Source organism: Elephantulus edwardii, unplaced genomic scaffold (genome assembly GCF_000299155.1).
Source record: "Elephantulus edwardii isolate Elephantulus edwardi_28Jun2011 unplaced genomic scaffold, EleEdw1.0 scaffold00084, whole genome shotgun sequence".
Lineage (NCBI taxonomy): Eukaryota > Metazoa > Chordata > Mammalia > Macroscelidea > Macroscelididae > Elephantulus > Elephantulus edwardii.
In genome coordinates this window covers 12,268,764-12,292,257 of record NW_006399834.1, presented here as the reverse complement: position 1 = coordinate 12,292,257, position 23,494 = coordinate 12,268,764, and the positions used below count along the sequence as shown (strand labels likewise).

Below are 23,494 nucleotides of genomic sequence, written 5' to 3'. Positions count from 1 at the left end.
ATTGTGCCTCATCTTTTGAAGGTAAAACACAGCTGAATCTAGAGAAAACCAATGACAATTAAGATTCTATCATCTTAGTTCTTTTCTTTGTATGCATACTCTCACCCCATTCATATATGTTAGACACTAAGTGCTAATCCTCACATTATGGAAAACTCTTCTATATTCAAAGGTATAATTACAAGAATTTTATTTTTTTTAACCATTAATTGATTTTCCCCCTCCTTACTAGTGCAATTTTTGATATTACAAGAAATGGACCTGTTTCTGGTTGAGGCAAAAGGACCTACCTCTGGGACCTTGTAATACTAGTTTGAAGGATAGTCTCACTAACAACATAGGAAATTGGGAAGTGAAGGGTCATTCTATCCCCAAAGCTCAATTCTCCTGGAGGAGAATCTGAGACAAGCAGACTGCTCTGGTCTTCATGTGTCTGTTGGAGCCTGTGCCTCCTTTCACTATGCTAATCCAAGATCTGATCTCTCTAGCTCCCTACTTGATCTTTGTTTTTCTTCAGTACTTTGTTTTTCTACTAGTTTACTTACAAAATTTGAAAACATTGTTTTCAAGAAGAAATTCTTTCATTTCCCTTCCCCCACCCTGCTTCCATCAAATTGTACAACACAATGATTAATCACCTCTCCAACCCCGGCACATCCTCATCTCTTTGCTTCCAGCCTCTCCTACCTCTCTTAGGTCCTTATACTCATTCTACAGTAATGGTTTTATACAATATTTATCCTTGTGGGACTGAGTTAGGTCACTTAGCATAATGCTCTCCAGTCCCTCCCAAGTTAGGTAATAATTTACAAAATCGTTGCTCCTGGGTGCTGCATAGTATTCCACTGTGTGAATGTAGCATGATTTCTCAATCCATTCGCTTTATTGTTCTTTCTTGTTTTAGGAACGTTCTTTCCCCTTCATTACTCACCTTACCATCACAGCATCAGATAAAGAATAATGATGACTAGCCTCATCAATTTTCTAAGCCTCAATTTTTCTTTATCTGAAAATGATAGTGATTGATAACTATTATTTTTTCAGTTAATCTTCAAAGTAACATTCTTCTGGCACTGTGCTATTGCTTTTGCTTTTTTTTTTTTTTTATTATATAGGAGGGAACTGAACCAAGGGCATAACTTGTTGTTATTTACTGTTGAGTCAGAATTGACTCATAGCTGACCCTCCAGCAGCTTTTGAGTGACAGAAAATCACACAGGAGGAGACTGTTCATCTTTCTCTCATAGAGCAGCTGGAGGGTTCGAAGTGCATGCCTTTGGGTTAGCAGTGAAACCCTGGTGATACTAAGCCAGCAGAGCTCCCTTAACTAGCACATAGCCTTATGACTAAGAGTTAAGTTAGGCCTGTATCCAGCCTCCTTATTTGATCCATATCCTAATCTTTAAAATCAAAAGCCTTCAAGGCTTCTTACATCACTCTTCCCTTCCTGGATGTAATAAACCTTAATGGCCTCCTTCAGTTCTTTAACATACAATGTGCCCTTCTGCTTCAAGGCCTTTGCACATGCTGTTTCCTCTGTGTGGAAAATTTACCACCTATATCCTTAACTACCTACCTACCCATTGCTGTTGAGGTGATACCAACTCATAAACACCTCTATTGTATTTTAAAGGCTGTAAATCTTTATGGGAGAGGTCTGCCCCTCTTTGTCCTGTGCAGAAGCTGGTGGATTCCAACTGATGACCTTTAGGTTAATAGTCTGACACTACACCACCAGAACTCCTTATCCCTTAGCTAGCTAATTCTTTTATCTCTCAGATCTCAGCTCAATTTCCATTTCTTCAGGATTCCATATCACTATTTCTTTAGGTCAGAATCTGTTACTGTGAGTTCTTACAAAATATGTTGGGGTGTTTGTTTTTTTTACCATTTATCTCAATTTGAAAATAAATATTATGATTATCTGGTAATTCCTTCCACCAGCTTTAAAATGCCATTACAGTCAAGATCATACAGAAGATTACTGTCTCACCATAGTACCTGCAACAAATAATGCAGTGTTTTGCATGTAGTAAGTATTCAAAACACATCTTTTGAATAAATCAGTAAACAAATGATGACATTTTAGACTGAGTTTCTATGTTTTTATATAATTTCTCCCTGGGATATGTAGTCTCAGTTGACTAAAGTGATTAACAATGTTAGTTTGAGAATGAAATTCTGGTTCCAACATTTACTAGCATGTGCACCGTGAGCCAGCAGCTTGATATCACTAAATTTCATTTCCTTCTTCTGTAAAAATGAAATAGCAAGTTATGCCGTGGAGGTGTTGTGAAGCTTACAGGAAATAAAATATGTAAAGTAAAAGTCTAATAAATGAGTGTGCAATGAATGCTCACTCTTACTTATGGCATTATTATTTTTAGTAATGAAGTATATGGAGAAAGTGTCATCAAGACCAGACATATTTCTGTGCTAAATTGCAAAAATAAAAAATATCATTAACTGTCAATATTCATAAAAATTATGTAAATAAAATTTGCAATTCTTTTCCTTCTTACTGGAAAGAGTCTTTAAATAAGAAACTCAGAAGTCAAAACCAGCAAGGAATGAATGAGTCAAACAAAATGGCATTTTATGTGATTTTGGAAAGATAGTAATATCACAAACATCTAAATTTAAAAGCAGGTTATACATATATTTATTTTAAAAGTTAACTGTTCAGTACTTAGAGCTCATCCTTTTCTCAGAAATAGTATTATAAACTATGATTAAGTGCCAAAGTTATCCCCCAAAGACCTATTTAAATTACTAACCAGTTGAGATTTATAACGTTATTTGTATTCTCTTTCTTACAAAGGTATACTATTTGAGTCATTGAAACAAAGATAAAGAGATTTTAAGGGAAAGCATTTTTGTGATATTTAAGGGTAAAAGAATTTGAGGAGTTCAGATAAAAATTTGAACTTTGAAAGTACCAAAAAAAAAAAAAGTAAGTACAGTTGCTTGCCTGTGGTCAAACAAGGTGTACAATGGTCTTGGAAATAAATTTGGTCCTGACTTAGATGCAATCTTGCTGAATAATTTATTTCAGATAGATTAAATGGATAAATAGAAGGGGTGACATTACCTCTCAGAATAGAGAATGGCTACCATTCCCCCATGTCCCCAGGATTCTCTAACAAGTCCTAAATATGGAAAAGCAAAGTCATGTGCCAAAACACTTTATGCTTTAAAAAAAGTTCTCTCCCTCCTATCTCACTCCCAGAAAGGTCAACTATTTCTGTGTATGGTTAATAGCCACTCAGGGGTAACTGTATTTAAATTTATACTCCATGTTGGCTTGGAGGGGAAACTGAGCCCTCCCTGGAGAAAAAGAAAATAAACCAACAAAACACAAGTGATCTGTTTCAATTCTTAAAGGTCAAATGACAATCATCATCAACAACAATAACAAACATACAGAAACACACATATATTAACATGGGTGATTATTATGAAAATGTATTCTACCAGCACACAGGAAAAAAAAACCTCTGGAAAATGTTCTTAAAATTTCTTGGGACAGATGAATTATGAATTTGATTTCCTAAAACTTGGTTACAATACTTGCACCTAATGATCCCTTCTGGATCACCTTTCCAGCTAGGTTTCTGACGCATCTTTCCAGTATATATATATAGGTGGCGGAGAAGGCATGCTTTCCCTCCATTTTTATTTCAGAATTCTCAAACTGTACCAGCAGACATATCAGGGCTGCCTGGTAATGTCTCCATTCAAATATTTCTCTATTTAATATCTTATGAAGGAGCTTTTCAAATGAAGGTTACATTTTATGAAGCTGATAATTTATTCACTTTATTGATAGGCAATTTATTCACTTTATTGCTTGCTTCAATCTTATCTCAGACATCAAGAAAACTCCCTTTTCTTTTCATAATTTAAAGCAAGGACTTTTGCTTTGTTCCTCACCCATAATTAAGTTAACTGAAGCTCAAATTCCAAATGCCTTCTTGGCTATTTCTTTTTCTTTGACATTATATTTTCCATTGTTTAAAAAATTTGCTATTAAAATTCTCAAGGCAGTATCAGTTCCAGTTGCTACTATGGGTCAGTTTTGTACCCTGATTTAATGGTCCTACAGAGGACTCGACGGCAAACGACTCGACAGCACATAACAACAACCAAGGACATAATTGGAATTAGAATTTCCTGGTTATACTCAACATTAAACTAGTGCCTCTCTGTCTGCAAGTTTGAAGCGCTCGTGGTGGCTCTCAGAGAGAGAGATAAGCAGTCACTTCCTCTGAGTTTTACAGTCTCCAAAAGCATGCTAGAAGATTAGTTATAAGTCATCCAAGCCCATGATAATGACTTGGTTTGATATTTTTTATGTACATATCATGCCCTCTCTCCTTCTACTATACCGACACCATATCCAGATTCTTATACTTTAATTCCTCACAAGTAAATCCATGCAATCCTCAGGCTACATGGAATAGACTATTAATTGGGTTCCGTTCATCTGTGTCATATTGGGGCTCTATGATTTTTAAAGCATTCAGGATAGGGGCAATGGGCTGAGGGGAATGGGTGTGAGAGGAGAATAGTAAGTAAAATTGAGCTTAGTTTCTGATTAGCAAGAGGAAAATGTTCCTTTTTTTAAAGTTTTCAAATACACTGTTGTAATCTATCTTGATAATTTCCTTTTTCTGCAAGCTGAAATGATGAGTCAAAAATGTACTTCCAAGAGTTTTCCATGTCTACCAACTACTTAAAGTATAAAGTGGTACAGGTTTCCCTACTATCCAAAAGTACAGAGCATTCCTATGAGACCTTTTATAACCTGAAATGTCATCAAGCAAAGACACACACACCATTAACTTATATGGGATTCATTTATGAGTGTTCCCACACCTAAAAAAGTGTCTACTAAATCAGACTAAATACCACATAAAACCTAAAATAACATTAATGTACCACATTCACAGATATAATTCAAGGCTATAGTGACTTGATGCTGAGTGTAGTTCTTAGGGGAAGAGCTTGGAGACTTCACTCACTGTTTGGGAAGCTTACTGTCTTTTCATCAACTTGCTGCAAAATACATGCTGATGCCTAGTTTTGCTTTTCAACTTTTTCCATTAAATTGGGAATTCTCTTTGACTAGAAAAAGAATAGATATAACTGTAGGTTTTCCATAAAAGCTAAATGGTGCAAAGTGAACTTTGGAAAGCAGAAAATGCATTTTTTTTTCTCCTCAACATTTATAGCAGTGATTATCTTCATTATTTAATTTAATGAAACCATTAGCCTTTCATACATATGGATAGGCGCTGTGAGATAATCCGTTGCTAGTACATCTAAAGTTTATAATCCAGTGGGTTTTTTTCCATAATAATAAATTGGAGACATACAGATGCCACAACCTTGCTTGTAGAAAGTGAAGAATATTTGAAGCATTTACTGAAGAATATAAAAATCACAGTCTTCGGTATGGATTACATCACAATATTAAAAAAAAGATCCTCACAACTTACCCAACAGGTAATAAAAATAACGATAGATGGAGAAAGATTAGTTGTCCATATATCTTTTTTCCATAATTTCATTTTATTTAGATCCACAACCAACATTGATAAGAAGCAGTAGCCAGGAAATCAAATTATGTTGACAAAACCGGCTGTAAAGGGCCTTTTTTATACTGCTAAAGAGCTATAGTGAGATTTTAAAGACTAAGGTGTATACATAATACAAGGTACAGTAATTTCCACTGCTTCATGTATGTATGAAAGCTGGAAAATGAGTAAGGAACATCAAGGAAGAACCTATGTTTTGATGAATGTGGTGTTGATAAAAAGTATTGAACTGTCAAAAGAATAAACAAATAACATGCTGGAAGAACAGCAGTCAGAGTGCACTGAGAGAAGAAAAATTGTGAGACTTCCTCTCACATACATTGGGCATATTGTCAGGATAGGTCAGTCTGTGGAAAAGGACATCATACTTGGAAAGGTAGAGAGCTGGTAAAGTAGAGGAAGAACAAGATGGACTGACATAGTGACTGCAGCACTGAGCTTAAGCACAGCCGAGATTGTTAGGGCAGCTTGGGATCTGGCAAGGTTTTAATTTGTTGTGCATAGAGTCACTATGAGTTGGAGTCAACTAGACAGCGTGTAACAACAATATATCAGGTGCTGGTTGAGGGACACACACAAGTATGGTGTGAGTGTTCTTGGAAGATCAGTGCATTCCGATTGAGGGTATGCATTGTTTAGCCAAAAATACTTAACTGCTCTACGGGTAAATTCTCAGCCAATGTTTGCTAATGTATTAGCAATATTAATACTTATCGGTACGTGTATTCCTTTTTACTTCTCTTTACTTCAGTTCTCTCATTAAAAGATGGCAAAACTGAGTATCTGAAAAATAATGAAAGGTCCTACCCTGTCTACCTTCCAGGACTGTTTGATGGCCCAACAAGATTATGCAATTATGGAAGTGATTCTAAACATGTCTTATTCACCTTTAAGTTCCTATTGTCTTACATAAATTATAAGGGTTTTTTGTAAGCATGTGTGTTTTTTTAAAAAGCTTCTACACAGTGGAAATTGAATAAATATTTTCGAAAAGGGAGTGAGCAAGGAATTATAATGGTTACAATAGAAACCAGTTAAGAGCTAGATTTATTTTTACTTATTCCTAGATTTATGTCTTAAGTAGAAAAATTATTCTCCCAATCTCATCACTAGAGGGATGGCATCCTCTATTGTAGTTTTAAATGTGTTACACCATTTTCCTCTTCATTCTTTAACTCTTTCAACACTTAATTTATTTTATGAAGCTGAGAATTCTCTTCCTGTTTCCTAAAGTTCTAGTATGCTGAACAGAAATTATGAAAGCAAGTAGTCTCTGAAATGGCCTAACGGTCACAGCCAAAACATAAATGAGATCAGAAGGGCAGTTTCAAAGAAAGATGCTGATGGAGCAGAGCTTCAATATGTGTGAATAAATCTGCAAAGCAGACAATTTAGAATCTACTGTTTCTTTATTCTTCACATATTTCCTTGCATCTCTACAATAGGACCAAAGACTGACCTCAAATGGTAAAATGTACTCAATAGCTTCCAATCAAATTTGGAATAATTTTTGAGCTTAATTTCATGTGTTAGTGCTTCATGAGAGACAGGAGCTCCACAAAGCATATGAAGAACATATTCCAAATAACAGTATTAACAATAAACCTTGGAGCACTGCTATAGCTCACGGTACTATAACAGAGGGTTGATAGGCAATATATGTTTATTAGGTGAATAAATACACATGGAAAATTAGTGTACTTGACTCACTGATTTCTCATTTCCATTCTAACAGTGTGGAGAGAGCAAGCCTCATCTCTAATAGTATCCTGATAGTACTAGATGCCAGGCAGAATTAATAGAACCGGTAAACCAGTTCTATTTCTGGGAAAGAATGTACAGGTTGAGGGTAGCAGATCTCTAAAGGAAGTTATCTTTATGGTTTAGACAAATTCTCCCATCTCTGAACTCTACTTCATCTATATATACCATATGGATATCAGCTTTAAATCAAAGCATTTAGAATTCATTGTAGTGTTTTATAACCAAAACAATTTCAATTAATGGCTTCCATGGAATTTAAGACAGGAGGGTCTGCATGTAGAGACTAAAACATACATCATATCTTTATTCTAAGATATAAAAAAGGATCCTATGGAAATTTACATCATGTAGGCTTTATGCTAAAGTTACAGAGGAGAGTGAAAAGAAAAATCAAAGACTAAAAATTTAGAATGAAGTCTAGCAGGTTTTGATTTCCATAGACTTCCAAAACCTACAGGGAGTCTGTCACAATAAAAGCATCTTTGTTTTTAAAACAATAATCAGCAAGAATAAATCAAAGTACATGATATTTATGAGTATAGGTACAGTTTTGTTTAATGTGGTTGATAATGTTATAGCAACTGAAACATTCATAAATTATTGGATGGTGCAACATTCTTTAAAAAGCCTTTTTTTTTTGGTGAGAAAAATTTATTACATTTAGAATTAGCCCGCTGGACTCAGTTTAGATGATCCCAATTTTGTTGGCAACATCCAAAGCATCATAATCAGGAGCAAGTCGAACATAGGCCTTCTTCTCTCCATCAGGCCTAATCAAAGTGTTGACCTTAGCCACATCAATGTCATAGAGCTTCTTTACAGCTTGTTTAATTTGGTGCTTATTGGCCTTGACATCCACAATGAACACAAGTGTGTTATCTTCTATCTTCTTCATAGCTGACTCAGTGGTCAGGGGAAATTTGATGATGGCATAGTGGTCAAGCTTGTTTCTCCTGGGAGCGCTCTTCCAGGGGTATTTGGGCTGCCGTTGGAGTCTCAGCCTCTTAGGCCACCGGAACCTGGGTGACGTGCGGATCTTCTTTTTTTTTTGGCTGTGGATGCCCTTCAGGACTGCCTTCTTGGCCTTCAATGCCTTTGCTTTGGCTTCAGTTTTGGGAGGGGCAGGGGCTTCCTTCTTCGCTTTTGGCACCATCTTCGTAGAAAGGCTTTAAAAGCTTTTTAAATTTAGATAGCTAGATTCTCAAAAAGAGCTCTGGTAGCTTACTGGTAAGGAATAGTGTTGCTAATCCAAAGGCTTCTGGTTCAAATCCACAAGCTTCTCCATGGAGAAAGATAGGAAGCTCATTCCATGTGACATATTGCCTCAGAAAACCCACTCAGGATCAATGAGTCAGTTATGACTCAATGACACATACCAACAATATCATCTCAAAACTTAACTCACCACCACTGATTTGGTTCTCACTCAGCAACCCTCCATCAAGTTTCAAAAGCTATCCATTGTAATAGAAGGAGATGGTCCATCTTTCTCCCCTCAGAGCTGCTGATGGACTTAAACTACCAGAGATGCACAGCTTTCGGGCTAGCAGCACAACTCACTATGGACACTACCACCAGAACTGTTTACAGTTACATTAGCAACTTTTAGACTCATAGAACATATATTTCATAAAACAAATACTAGAGCACAGAACCAGATGTCAGGAGCCAGAGGAGCATACAGATACATACACATATATCACAAACACACACATTCACACACATTGTATACATATATTGGATCTACATACAGCCCTGTTTAGCTAGCCCACATTGCCCTTTAAATATTCATCAATTTTATTTGGGAAGGGGAAAGTTCCTTTTAATTCAAATTCTCAGAGTTCCCACTCTAAGCCATACATAAAGAATATAACAACAAACTCTTTGAACTACTCTTAATATAACTAAGGGGGGGAAATCAAAATAAATTGGTTGAGAAATTGTGGTGTCAAGGGTTCACTTTTTCAAACGGCTTTTCTATCCCTTGATATCCTGAGACTCCATGCTACTAAAGCTCAGCTAGTTGGTCAAAATATGGCTATTCTATCAATTTTGGGAAAATTGCTTTTACTAAATATTGTTAAACTGAGTGGGTGTAGTCTACCCTGAAACTAGTGTTGATTGGGCCTACTAAATGGGAGAAAGAACTGTTTAAAATATGATTAGGTATTATTGTCAAGACATGAGTCCATAACGGAGGCTGCATAGTGGAGTGGACTTGGATGGAGGGATTGTGTAACAATGAAAGATTTTTTTTTTTTTTTACTTTTCAAAGAGAAGAATGAACTGGAGGGGCAGGGTGGGCAGGGAGAAAAGTGCAACAAGAATGAATGGAAATCCAAAATCTCTGTAAATTTTCATTAAAATTAAAAATAATGTTTTAGGGACTCTGGGGGCTTTCTCTCTCCACTTGCTTGGGCATTCTACTAGGCTAAGCCAGTTGCCAGATACTACCAACAGCTGAGTAGTTTCTTTGGGACCTTCCAGTGAATTGCTGAGCACAAAACACAGAGAGTAAGTTTGGGGTTTGAAGGAGGAGGAGAAACAGTCAATGTTGAAAATGATGAAGTGGTTTAACAGAATGAACTTCGGGACATTGCTGGTCTCCCTTTTTAGTGGTTAATTTGGCATTGGTTTTTGTGAAGCTCAGAATTCAAAAGAAAACAAATTATAATGTTTATTTGACTACTTGGGCCCAGAATGATATTCTAAAGAGTGAGTCTCATAATAGCACATCCCTGTACAAATTTTCAATAACTTCTGGCTGTCTTCAAAATAAATACCTAATTTTCTTAAAATAATTTTGAAAGCTTCCCATCTTTGTGATCTGATGCTATGCTGTTAAGGATTTATTGTTCAAAATGGCTTCCCTAGCCACTGACTTTAACGGCCATGTAAATGAGCAAATAGTGTATGCTAGCCTGTCCACAAAGAGACTGGCTAGTCTCTCCCCTAAATTGAGCAAATTCAGTGGTAGATTTTGAGAATTTCACCACCAGCAAAGAAGAAGGAAGAGAATACAGGGCACCCGGTGGGGCCAGAGATTCTTGTGCCAGTCAGACCTACAGCAGCAGTAGCTAAAGCCACAGCAGAGACCCAGAGACCGGATATGAGACAGAACTGATCTTGGAACTGCTACTTCACGGAATCAGAACTAAGAGCCTGTTGCCCAAGTTTTTTTGAAGGCTGGGCAGGAAAAGCTACAACTGGCAGGACTAAGAGGAAGACATCAAACGAGATGGACTGACAAAATTACTGTGGCATTGAGAGCAGGTGTGTCAGAGATGGTGAAGGTGACTGAGGATAGAGTAAGGTTCAAAGCTATGGTTAATAGGGCCACTATGAGTCATAGTTGACTCCACATAACAACAAGGGCTCTGTAACACTTGCCTAAAGCCATGAGGCTGAAGGCCGGGGTGCCAGTGAGCACATTTCAGAAGCTTCCCTGAGTGATTGTATCTGCTACCAATCTGAATGACTAATATGGTTCTGTGTGGTTTATGAGCTATCACAATGGATTTCTGACCCACTAGAGGAGTAAGATTAGTTAGTGTCGGGATGAATGGAAAGAGGTGTGGGAGGCTAGGAGACATGTCTGACCTCATAGGAACTAGTTTTGTAATGTTGATGGGGACAGTTCCCCTCTGTGGAGTTGATAAAGGTCGGATATGCCTGTCTTCATGTGACCTTTATACAAACGCTCATTGCTCTTTATACAAATGCCCACTCGTGTTAAATTCTGAATCCTGATTTCTAGAACCGTTTTCTCCAGTTACATATATCTGGATATTTGAGATTCCACTCCTTCTGTCTAGAAGATGGTGACCTAGTAGTGAGGAGTTGTGCTGCCAACCCAAAGGTAGGAAGTTTGAATCCACCATCTGCTCTATTGAAAAAAGATAGATGATCTCCTTCCATTCAATTTATAGTCTCTGAAAATCCTCTGGCGGGTTAGCTATGAGTTGGTTCTGACTCCATGATATGTAAAAACTGTCTAGAATACTATTTTAAGTCTCTGTTCACCAGTCTAATCCTCCTCAAGCCTCAGGTCAGAGTCACATTTTCTGGAAGGTCTTCCCAGGTTGAATCAAATGTTCTTTCTCTGTGCTCCAGTAAAATCATATAGATCTGCTGCAAAATGGTCTGGATGTCTATTCATTTGTCCCTATTCCCACTAGATTCTCAGCTCTTTGAAAGTAGAAACCATATCATGATCATCATTATTTTAGTAGCAAACAGTGCTGGCACATAGTTAGAGCTCAATAAATATTTATTAAATAATTGAATAAAGAGCGGTAAGTCAAGTTAGTGTCAATATCTATGGTACTCTTGTAGACTACTCTGTGTGAGTCCCTTCTGGCCACAGCCCTGTCCACGTGATGAACACCCTGGCCTTTGTCACTACAGTTAGATTCAAGGCCTGCTTATTTACCCACAAAGAATTCCCATACAACTCTGAACTAAAATGCACACAGATGATAACTGACAAAGCATTACTTGGCTTCAATGGGGTACTCACTTCCTTTGTCTCCTCAGAGAAAGCTTGCAGAATGTCTGTCTGTCTGGTGTAGTTCCCATTGGCGTCCTGCAGACCTTGTAGAATGCGCTCCCGTAGGACCAGCACCGAGACTCGGAGCTGGTGCCAGAGGAGCTGCACTGCGTGGATGTCCACTATCACGTTGACTGAGTAAGATAGCAGCTTTAGGGAGAACTCCGTTTCCAGAAGGGCATGGATTTGCTCAACATGATCAGAAATATCTTCACAAATGTCCTACAGGAAAGAAAAGCAAAACACGTAAGGACTACCTTGTCATATCCTGAGAGGTTAAGAAAGGTTATTCCTTCAGCTGACATCAATTATCTGAGTTTAAATCACCAGTAGTTCGGACTGGCACATGTTGGACTCTTGGCCTTAGTTTTAGATACACAGTTGCAAGCAATATTTCCAGGGACTAGACCTTTGATTGCACACCGGTAAACTGATCTTTTTCTAAAGCACAAAACTCCTGCCATTCTTTCAGATGCCCAGGAAGAAAGTTCAGCCAAGGTAGCAGGTGCACCTCACAAATACATTCTCTGTTCTCTTTGTTTGGGATTCTTGCAAGGGAGTCAACAGTTGCTGTTCTGTGAACATACACCATTGAGTGGAGGGTAAGAGTGTGTGTTTCATAGGAATACCCAGTCATTTTCCGTCATGGAGTCCTGAGGGTAAGAGACAATCACCTCTCTCCTACCGGGACACAAACTAATACTTAGATTCACAACAAGTACCTAAATATGTAACCAACACTTTGCAAGCAGAAACACTTATGCAAAGCCATAAAAGTGTCCAGAGTCAAGGATAAAATACTTCTTTTGCTTTATCAGAGTTGGGTATTTTTAATAAAAACATAGTACTAACTCAAATTTTCCATCTTCTTGACAAGTATTATTAGGTAAAAAAACCTGGCTCCTCATATGTCATATTTTCCTACAAGTCCTCAAATTTCCATTGTGTGGGCAGAGTCCGGTAGTATAAAATGCACAGCATCAACAGTGGTTTTTACTTGCACAATCTAAAAATCCATTAAGCATCAAAATAATGTAGGTGTTAGCTAAGTGTTCAACTTCTCATATTTACTTTTGCATCAGTGACAGAGAAAACTGGGATTGTAGGACAGTTTTATTTCTGACTTTTGGTAAGGCTTTGTCCTAAGAAAGCGGTTTTGTGTTTTGTGTCCTATAATAAGTGTCAAAACAGTCATCCTATGTTGAAGTAAGTAACCTTCTGTTTTCATGCAATTCTGTTGTGTTTTTTTTTTTTTAAAGAAAAGCTTGAAGGGAAAAGTCTGTTCAGTGATGGAAAGTTATGTTGAATTTTGAATAACAATTATTGTATAATTCCAATAAATGTAGGGAGCTCTGATGTTTTAGTGGTAAGAAGCTGCACTATCAACCTAACATGGTTCTAATACACCAGTTGCTCCATGGGAGAAATACAGGCAATCAACTCCTGTGTAATTTACTGCCTCTGAAAATCTACTGGAGGGTCAGCTATGGATCAATTTATACTTGATGGTACTCAACAAACCACAACATGCTAGTTCTTAAAACCTAAGAACTAAGTGGTGATATTAATATAAATTGAAAATAATAATTAGATTAAAATTGGACTTGAATGGAGGACTAGTATGTTCTTCCAAATGTGACCCATGAGCCAACAGAGTTCAAAGGAGATTTGAGGCAAAGTGATATTATTTTAAACCAGTATGTAGTAAAACTAGTATTAGCCAGGATCAAGTTGCCTGATTTTGTCCTGAGTTTTAGTTGGACAAAAAAAAAAAAAAAAAAAAAAGCAAGCAGGACAAAAAAAACAGGCCTCTAATTACTAAATTAACTAACTCATTAGTTGCAATTCATTGAGTCAGAACCAACTCATAGCTGACACTCCAGCTGGTTTCAGAGACTAAATTTTATGGGAGGAGATTGTTCCTCTTTCTCCAACAGAGTTTCTGGGGGATTCAAACCACTTGCCTTTGGTTTGACAATGTAAAGCCTTTCCCACTAGGCCACTAGAATTCTTATTGCTACTATCAGATAGTCTGTTCATTCATTCTTTCTCTCTCTCATCTCTCATCTATCTATATCTCTATTATCTATCTGTATACTTCCTGTCTTTTTAGGGTGTTGATTTCCATGTTGTTCTATGTCTCCCTCTTTCAATGATTATCCCTACAAAATTTGTTTTACTTTACTTAATGATACCCCAATTCTACTAGATTTTTTTTTTTTTACTTTATAGAATGCTCCATCTATCTCCTACTCTTATCCAAACCTAACTCTGTCCAAGATCACTCTTTCCACTCTTGCCAGGAGAGGCTGCTCTTTCTCTCTGTCCTCACCAGGGAGTTCGGAGAAGGGCTGATGGTGTCTTTTTACTTCTTTGCCACTTACAGATAATTACTCCTCCTTTCATTTATATCAATAGCCTTCTTTCTCTTAAGGTCCCTACTGTCCACAATACCTTCTGTCCCTCATTACTGTTTCTTATAAAGTTCACAGTCTTCAGGCTGTGAACAAGATCTGTTCCTAAGTGTGTTTTAAGTCTAAGTAAGTCTTTAATTTGTATATAAGTCAGAATGGCACATATGGTTCTTACTTAGCTTAACTTTATTGCAAGTTACTGGTTAAAGAATACAGTTGCTACCTATATTGTTAGCAGTTCAAACCCAGAGGCCACTCCGTGAGAGAAAAATGATGTGTCTTGTTCCATAAAGATTTACAGCCTCAGAAACCGTAAGAGGCAGTTCTACTTTGTTCCACAGGATCACCATGAGAGAAGAAATCTACGGGACAGCACTGGATTTTAAGTGCAAGAAAAGGCTCAAAGTCTTTTCCATTTTTTAAAAAGGCTTGTATGCCACAAGTGAAAGTGAATGTGATGAAGAATTTGTAGTGAGTAGAGACTAGTTCAATAATTTCAAAGTAAAGGCAATTTCTATAATATTAAGGGGCAAGCAGTAGATGTCATTAAGTGTAAAGTTCATAACCACTGGTACATCCTTCCCCTTCACCGCACATTGAAAACTTTACCTGATTCATAGATTTTCTTTCTACTTTAAGTGTCCCATCATTTTATATAATTTCAATATCCATACTTAGATGAACCTCTCACTGTTCTAGCCTTGAATTTCCTATTCTGTACAACTCTTGAGAGCTTCATGCCCACCCCCTGGGACAGCTCTGCTCAGAACTTTGTCATCACTCCAGCTGCACAGACAGACCCGGAAAGTCCCTGGCACCACCCATGGCTCTCTGTCCAACTTTTATAGTCTCCTTTTCCCACAACAGGGGATCTCTGAGGGCATGGTCTATGAGAAGCTGTGCTCCTAAGCCAAAGATGGTGTCTCTCTAGCCGTTTGAAAGCACTAGCAGCTCCTCGTGAGAAAGATGGGCAATCACCTCCTATTCTATTTACACCCTTGGAAGCCCATGGGAAGGTCAGTTATGAGTTAGTTCTAACTTGACAGCAATGATTTTTCTCAAAATAGGAGCTATTCAAACTTATCCAAATCAATAGTCTCTTCACCTAACACTTTTTTTTTTACCATATGCCATCTGCTCCTAATACAGCATCCATGGTGGTGATCACTTCAACTACTTATTTTTGTCAGTGTTGTTATCTCCCTCACACTATTGATTTCCTAACAATTTCAAGTCGTTAGTCTCTGTATCCTAGTTCCCACTATGATCCTTCTGATGCAAAATACTTTACAAACCTGGCAGGGGAAAAGGCTTGATACCTTTATGTCACCTGCTCAGACTATGCAAATAGGCACATTTCATGAAACTCACTCAGATTCCCTCCCACTGAAGGCACGTGGCCGTGGTACCATAAGAGCTTTACATCAAAAGATATGCCATCCACTCATTTTACACATGATTTGGTTCCTCCATGACAGATACAGGGATATAATCTGAGCTAGGTCATGTTCAAATGCCAGGCAATTATCCAGGAAAACAATTTATAAGATGCACTAAAGCATCAGTGGTGCCAGTTAACTTTGCACATTCTACTCTTATGCACTGAGAAATATAAATTGGCCCTGTTCCCACAGAAGCAGATGGGCCCTGAGGGGAAATAAACAGGGTTTAAAACTAGCTCATTCCAATTTGACATACTGCTGAGAATTTGCATCTTGGAAAGAGGCTTGATAAGATGTAGGGTCAGAGAAGAAGAGGAAGACTTCCAACAAGATGGACTGACAGGATAGTTTAAGCTTTGGGCTCTAGTGTGTCAGAGATGATGAGGATGGCAAAGAATAGAGCAGAGTTCAGGTCAGCTGCTCATAAGGTCACTATGAACTATGAATCATACTTAACTCAAAAGAACCTAACAATAACATCAACAACTGGGCAAGTCTTGCTCTCAAAGTCTGCTCTCTCTAAAATGCTCAAGAGCAATGATGTCAATTTGAAAACTCCTAAGGTGTGCTTGATCTAGGCCATGATCTTCTCAATTATCTGCTATGCGTCAGAGTGCTGTGCAATGAATAAGGATGATGGAAGGTGCCTTTGGTGCTGGAGAAGTACTGAATATTCCATAGATTGCCAAATGAGAAACAAATATTTCTTGGGAAAATATAGCCAGAGTGCTCCTTGGATACAAAGATGATGAATCTTTGTCTATCATACTTTGGACATGTTGCTAGGTGAGACTATTCCTTAGAAAGGGGCATCATGTTTAGCAAGATGAAGGGTCAGTGAAGGAGGCATCAAACGAAGCGGACTGACTCCATGACTACAGCAATGAGCTCACGCGTGTCAGAGTTCCTAGCACAGGATATGGCAGGGTTTAGTCCTGTTGTTCCTAGGGGGGGTCACTGTAAGTTGTACTGGAGTTGAAAGCACCTAACAATAAAGCAGTAATGGATACTGAATCAAAATTAACACTTCAAGAACCATCTGGGGATCTGTTATATTCACCTGGGGATCTTGTTAAAATGTAGATTCTGATTCAGTAAATCAAAGTGGAAATGAAAATTCTCAGCAGTGGATCAAACCAGAACACACTGGTTTGAAGTGCTGGAGTTAAATACCAACACCACAAGTGCTGACCTCACTCTGTGGAGAACGTTTGCAATGTACACGTACAGTCTCAGCTGAAATTCTGAAATTTAATAATGCATAGCATGCTGTAATTTTCCAGAGCTTATAAATTTAATTATTTTTAAGCCTTCTTGTATGCTACCAGCTGTCTGGCTTGACAAAATTTATATGCACACTATATGCACTATAGTTCTATATAAACTATGGAAGCAGTATAGAACAAGAACTGCAAATGTATATATCTATTACACACCCCCACACCCCCCCCACACACCCACTATGTTGTTGTTGTTGTCATGGGCCATCAAGTTGCTTGCAACTCAATATATATTATTGTTGTTAAGTGCCATTGAGTTGTAGACGACTCATAGTGAAGTGACCCTATGAACAGAAGACCTGAACACTTGTATAACTTTCATCATTTCTCCACGCTCATAGAGTTTCCAGAGGCAAGCTATTTTGGAAGTGGATGCCACCTCTGCCTCAAAGCTTGTTTTAATCAGGAAGCTCCACCAAACATTTTCCACCATGGGTAACCATTATGTATATATTTATATAATATATATTAAATTAATAGAATATATCTTTATATAATACATAAATTTATATATTATCTATTATAATATTTCTATATACACTATATTTATATACACTGTATATAAACACACTATATTTCTATATACACACACATGTGAATATATATGTGTATGGACTTTGCTTTGAATAGTTGAAGAGATATTTCTTCAGAAACAGGTAAATGAATCCAAATGTATGCATACTACTACCTGTACCTTTTATAAATGTTGAACATATATTTAAAGATAATCAGGTAGAAGATTCTGCATGCTTAAATTCGTAACTGTTCCCAGATTTTGGGCATGTGTATATATAAGAAGCTGGAGAAAAATATGGAGCTCTGTTTATTTTAATGCATCCAGGTAACTTGGTACTAGAGACTTTTAAAAAAAATATTTTCCTCACAGTAGGAACTGTTTAGAATGAAAAGGCTTAGGGAGAGCTGAACTCTTGGAGCCCATTTGATAAAGACTAACAAGTGGAAGTGTAAGGGAGGATGGCTAGGGGCAAAGGGTTGGACAAGGGCTTACTGTTGCACAGAGGAACATGTAACTTAGATGGATAACAGAAAGAAACTTGGTTGGCATTGCTCAACTGCACGGTGAATAACAGACTCATGAGCATTATGACACTATTCAGTGGAAACCATGTAATTTCAAATGAGAACCAATATTTTTAGGCATATAAAAAGAACCTCCTTCTATATATGTTATTGTGGATAACATGGATGTTCAAGACTTTTCTCCAGCACCACAACTCAAAGGCATTGATTCTTCTTCTGTCATCCTTAGTCATTGTCCAGCTCTCTGATGCATAGTAAGTAATGCCCAGGACCATGGCCTGGATCAGGCACACTTTAGTCTCTAATCTGACATCATTGTTCTTTAGCACTTCAAGGTCAATCAAGGACCTCTCCAAAGTGCTAAAAACTAAGGTTAGGACATGTCTAACTCGTAAGACCCCAGATTCAACCTGACACCCTAAAGATAGCTTATGCTAGGGGACTCTAGAAACACAAGGGTAGAAGGAGGTCAAACTCAACGAGTATGGCTAAGGATATCAAGACAAACTTTGTTAATCTTCAAAAACATGGCAGGAGCTGACCCTATTGTCTTGTCCTGTTTATGAAGAAATAAGATGACCATTTTCATATAATTTATGAAGATTTTATATTCATCAACTTCATTCTAGAGAAGTTCTTTATTTCTGTATGTGAATGTTCTCCCCAACTACAAGGTTGGTTCCCCAGGTCCTCTTTATATAATTAGTGACTAAACATTAATTAAATATTCAAGAATTTTAATTATATCGATCTAATCTTAACAGACTGTAAATAAACAAAAAAGTAATTAATTTCAGAACATGAAAATGTATAGGTTTACTTTTCAATAACATCAACTAATATGAATTGCTTTGGCTACTTAAAATCTCTTACGTTCTCTAACAAGCTCACTTGGGTGACTAAATCAACACATGCCTTAAAAAATAACAAACTTTTGATTTTTAACTCAGGAGAGGTTTTAAAATCTTTCAAGCAATGACAAAATTTTTAAAGATACTCAAATTATCCTCAGCCTAGCTTATACTTTTTATACATGGAGGAAAAATATCTTTAAAAGTTCTGGTTTTTTTCAGAAAGTGTGTTGAATACTGACTGTTGTCCCTAATAAGTTCTCTGACTCATGAGTATTTACCAGAGAGAAATGACAAAATACATATAAGCAAAAATAAAATACATTTTCCATAATAACAAAAATCTAAAAGTCCTTAAATGGCTAAATGGATTAACTCTACTATATATATACAATAACTGGAAATTCACAACAAAGAAGTAAACAATAATTTAGATGCATCCTAAAAGCATTATGCTGAGCAAAACTGGTCAAAAATGGTGAAACATTGTATGACATTTTCAAAAAAGAACTATAATGATAGAGATTGGTGTGGTAGGAGGGAATGAATACAAATTGGTAACAGAGGTTTGTTCTTTAATGTGACAGAACAGTTTTGAACCCTGAACATCGTGGTAATTCAAGATGGTGTATGTGGAAGGAACGCTGGTGGTGCAGTTGACTTGTAACTTATCAGCTTCTTTGCAGGAGAAAGCTGTAACAATCTATTTCCATAATGATTACCTCAAAACTCATTGCTGATAGCTGATCCTCCAACGGGTGTCCAAGGCTATAAACTGAATGAGAGGAGACTGACCACCTTCCTCCTTCAGGATTTCTTCAAACCACAAGAGCGGTGCAACTTTTGGGTTATCAGAGCCACTCTCTATGGACTAAACCACCAGACGGCACGTAACAACAAAAAAACCCTGAATGGAAGTCCTACCCTTTCCTATGGGTTCACTACAAGATCCCTATTAATCAGGATAAATTTGACAGCAAAGGGATTTTTTGTTAACATGTAGGTTAAAATTTGAAGAACTGTACAATGAAAGATTTTTTTCTGATAATTTTGAAAATAATAAAATCTGTTCATAACATTTTATAAAATGCATATTATGTTGAGCCATATATTTCTTTAGCTTCCTGAAAATTATAAGGAGCAGAGCTCTTAAGGTAATGGTATTAATTGTACTATATCTTCAGCTCTAATTCCATAGTTGCCACATTATTTTCTGGAAAATATAAAAGAAAATGCTACTGATTTGGAGCCCACTGAAAGCAAATTCCAAGAATGAGTAATAGATCCTCAAAGCTGCGTAGTAATTTTGCCATAGGCATCACTGTGCTGATGGATGCAGATGATGGTCTCCATTTTCTTAAGTCACGCGCAGGACAGCACAGCATCCCCTGTGGCTCTAGTTTCTCGAAGAAAAGGGGGGAGCAAGAAGCTCTGAATACATTATGCTGCAAATTGCTTGCTTCACTCACCCTTCTAGTCTCAAAATTTCAGCTGCTGCTGCCTGTCACTGAGAAAATAATCTTCTGTGGTGACTGAAGTAGTTACTACAAACACTCGTTGGACCTGAGACTGTGTAAAAATAAAATCTAGTTGGTTGAGTAATTTTCAAAAATTCTATTTGGTTGCATGCTTATGTGGAAGGGCTGCCCTTTTTTGTGTTTTTTTTTTTTTTTTACAAAATATATTGTTCATTTCAATTGTACCTCAACTTTTTCTATAAAGAGAGAGGGTTATTAAGATAAGAGTTACATTTTTAATTTCCTGCTGTCAAATCAGAATCAATTCATAGTTGAGCCTCCAGTGGATTTTCAGAGGCTGTAAGTTTCATGCGAGGAGCCTGCCCATCTTTTCCCTTGAGCTGCTGGAGGTCCACTTTTCACAAGCTTCGGACTGAACCTCGTGGTGTGCCAAGCCTAAAGAATTCAGGTGCTAACCAGAATGTTGGCAGTTTGACTCTCTCTGTGACTCTGCAGGAGAAAGGTGACCACTTTGCATCTGTAAAGATTTTCAGCCTTAGAAACCCAATGGACAGTTCCACTCTATCCTACAGGAGTTTTGTTTCCCCTCATTTTTTCTCTTTTTTAAATTTTATACTACTTTACATACAAAGTTTATCAAGTTTGTATACATTGTTTTTCATGCCAGCTCTTTCCCCTTTCCTCTATCCACTCCTCCTTCCACCCATCGAATTGTTTGACCCTAGGATTAATAGGCTGGCAGTGGTTTTGTTTGGGGCTTTTTAGGGTTGGTTTCGGTTTTATTTTCTGGTGGAGGATACCCTTTCTGTGATGATTTTAATTACTTATAAAAACTATTAATGTGACTTCCTCAGTTCCTGCTAATTGTTCCTGAAAGGGGGCCTGTTCTCTGCTTTATCATGAGGTCATTACAATGCTGCTGCTTCAAGAATTCTCCAAAGATGAATCTTCCTGTTTCTTTTTCAAATGGCTCAAAGATCAGTATCCGCCCATAGAGCCCAAACTGCCAATCTTTGGGGCTCAGTGTGAATCTGGAGGACTGCCTCCCCAACTTCATTAACTAGATGTGAAAACAATAACCTACCACCTCCATCTCGCAAATCCAGTCCCTTCTCCTTCACTTTCCTTCTTTTTCCCACATATAATCCACAAATGAGAAAACCACGCAAATTCCAACGCCTATAGCCTGCTTCTTTTCAGGAGTAAATAGTGACCAGCAGACACTTCTGCATTCACCAACAATCCTAGATAATGTTTCTCTTTCTCTAGAAATAATTCCACTGTTTGCCTCACCACGCTCTTGACTCATACGTGTGCATGACTGCAGGACACATTCGACTGAGGGTATTTTCGAAGCAAATGTGAATCAAAGCACATTTTTAAAGAATAGTGCTCCTCACTCCCACTGCTACCATTTTCCCATCAAAGTTTCAAGCATCTTGGACCCTACTCTAATCTAGAACATTTTTTGCAGTCAGAATACTTTTTTGCGGTCAGAATCAAAAGTCTCAGAGAGTCAATAAGCTAGCCAACTGAAAAAAGATAGACTTTTCGGTGCATATTTTTGACCTTACTGCAAAAGTGCTATGTCGCCATGACTGCTCATTTTGATAAGCAACTGCAGAGATGAAATTATTAAGAATAACTTTATCCAAATGAGCACGGTGTATTCTTACCTAATAAATTATTTTAAAACCTTAATAGAAATAAAGGAAAGAACACATTTATTTATTTGAAACTAAAGCAAACCATTCAAACTTAAATGGTGCAACTTTGCACAAAAGCCTTTTTATTTTCGATTATTAATGTCATTTAGTTGACTATCAATATTTTTTCAAAAAGACAGAATAATAGATGCTCCTGTGACAAGACATTTTTATGTTCTCAAAGTAAAGCTAACCTATTGCCGCCTTTCTGTAGCACATATACTTTCCTGTCACAGATTTGGCACACTGAGAATGACTGTGATGGAGGATATCATAAGAAGGAACCTGCGATGCTTCATAATTAGCACTGCAGTTCTTGACAAAGTTTTAAGGACTCATTTTATTGCTGTTTTTATATGCAAGTAAGTCAAAATGGACTCATAGGTGATCCTCCAGTGGATTTTTGGAGGTTATAAATCACACAGGTGGAGATTAGCAACTGCTCTCTTGTGAAGCAGCTGGTGGATATGAACTAACCACATGCCTTTGGTTTGGCAGCACAACTCTAACCACTATTTCATCAGAGCTCAATAGGTGCCCATTCCATTGTTAGAATCCTGAAAGTGGGAGGACTGCAATCAGATAACTTGGGTAAAGATGATTTTTCTACTAACAGACTAGTTCTTACTCATCCATCACCCTAAGTAGATCATACTTTTCTCGGGGAAGCAAGCTTGTCTTGCTAGCCTTTGTATTTACACTATTGGGACACTGCTCGGCATTTAATAGTATTTAAAGATGTTTGTAGAAGACTAAATTGAATAAAATATTGTATTTGAAAAAAATAAAGAGAAAGTTCATAAAGAAAATATAGCAGGCTTTAGTTTTAGGTCCTTTTCTAAATGGTCTCAACCATAATCCATATCCAATCAGCAAATGTTAGATCATTTTATAGGATTAGAAGAGATGCTGAAAAGCATGACGTTTTCAAAGAGTGGAGGAGATGTCAGATACAGAAGATGAAGAAACCAAACACAGATTTGGAAGCTGTCATATCTCTGAAAGCTTCCTCTACCTTTCATTGAGAAAGGACTAATTAGAAGTTTTGTCTGGCCAAACCCAACAAGGTCAAACTATGGTTTGTTCTGCTTTCCATGATTTCAGAAGTTTTTGTTTTAACATAATATTATAAAGCTACAGAGCATTCAATGATTAATATATTAATTTAAATTGTTAATCTGTATTTCTGAATTACTTCTTTAATTAATATTTTAATGAAAGTTTACAGAAAACTTAGATTTTCATTCATTCATTGTTGCACATTTGGAGTCAGAAAATCAAAAGGGCTGAACTTGCTCAGCATTTATTTAAAAAAAATTATTTATTTATTTTTCATTTCAATGAACATCTACAGAGATTTTGGAATTCC

The 23,494-nt window shown here is 37.2% G+C and overlaps 1 protein-coding gene across 1 annotated transcript in view; it reads right to left on the bottom strand.

Moving 5' to 3' along the window:
• AKAP6 (A kinase (PRKA) anchor protein 6) overlaps nucleotides 1-23,494 on the bottom strand; it is a 524,496-nt gene that overhangs the window by 403,767 nt on the left and 97,235 nt on the right. The window contains exon 2 of the mRNA XM_006889980.1: nucleotides 11,884-12,135. Within this exon, the coding sequence (XP_006890042.1) occupies nucleotides 11,884-12,135 (252 nt within the window). The remainder of the gene's footprint in view (nucleotides 1-11,883; nucleotides 12,136-23,494) is intronic.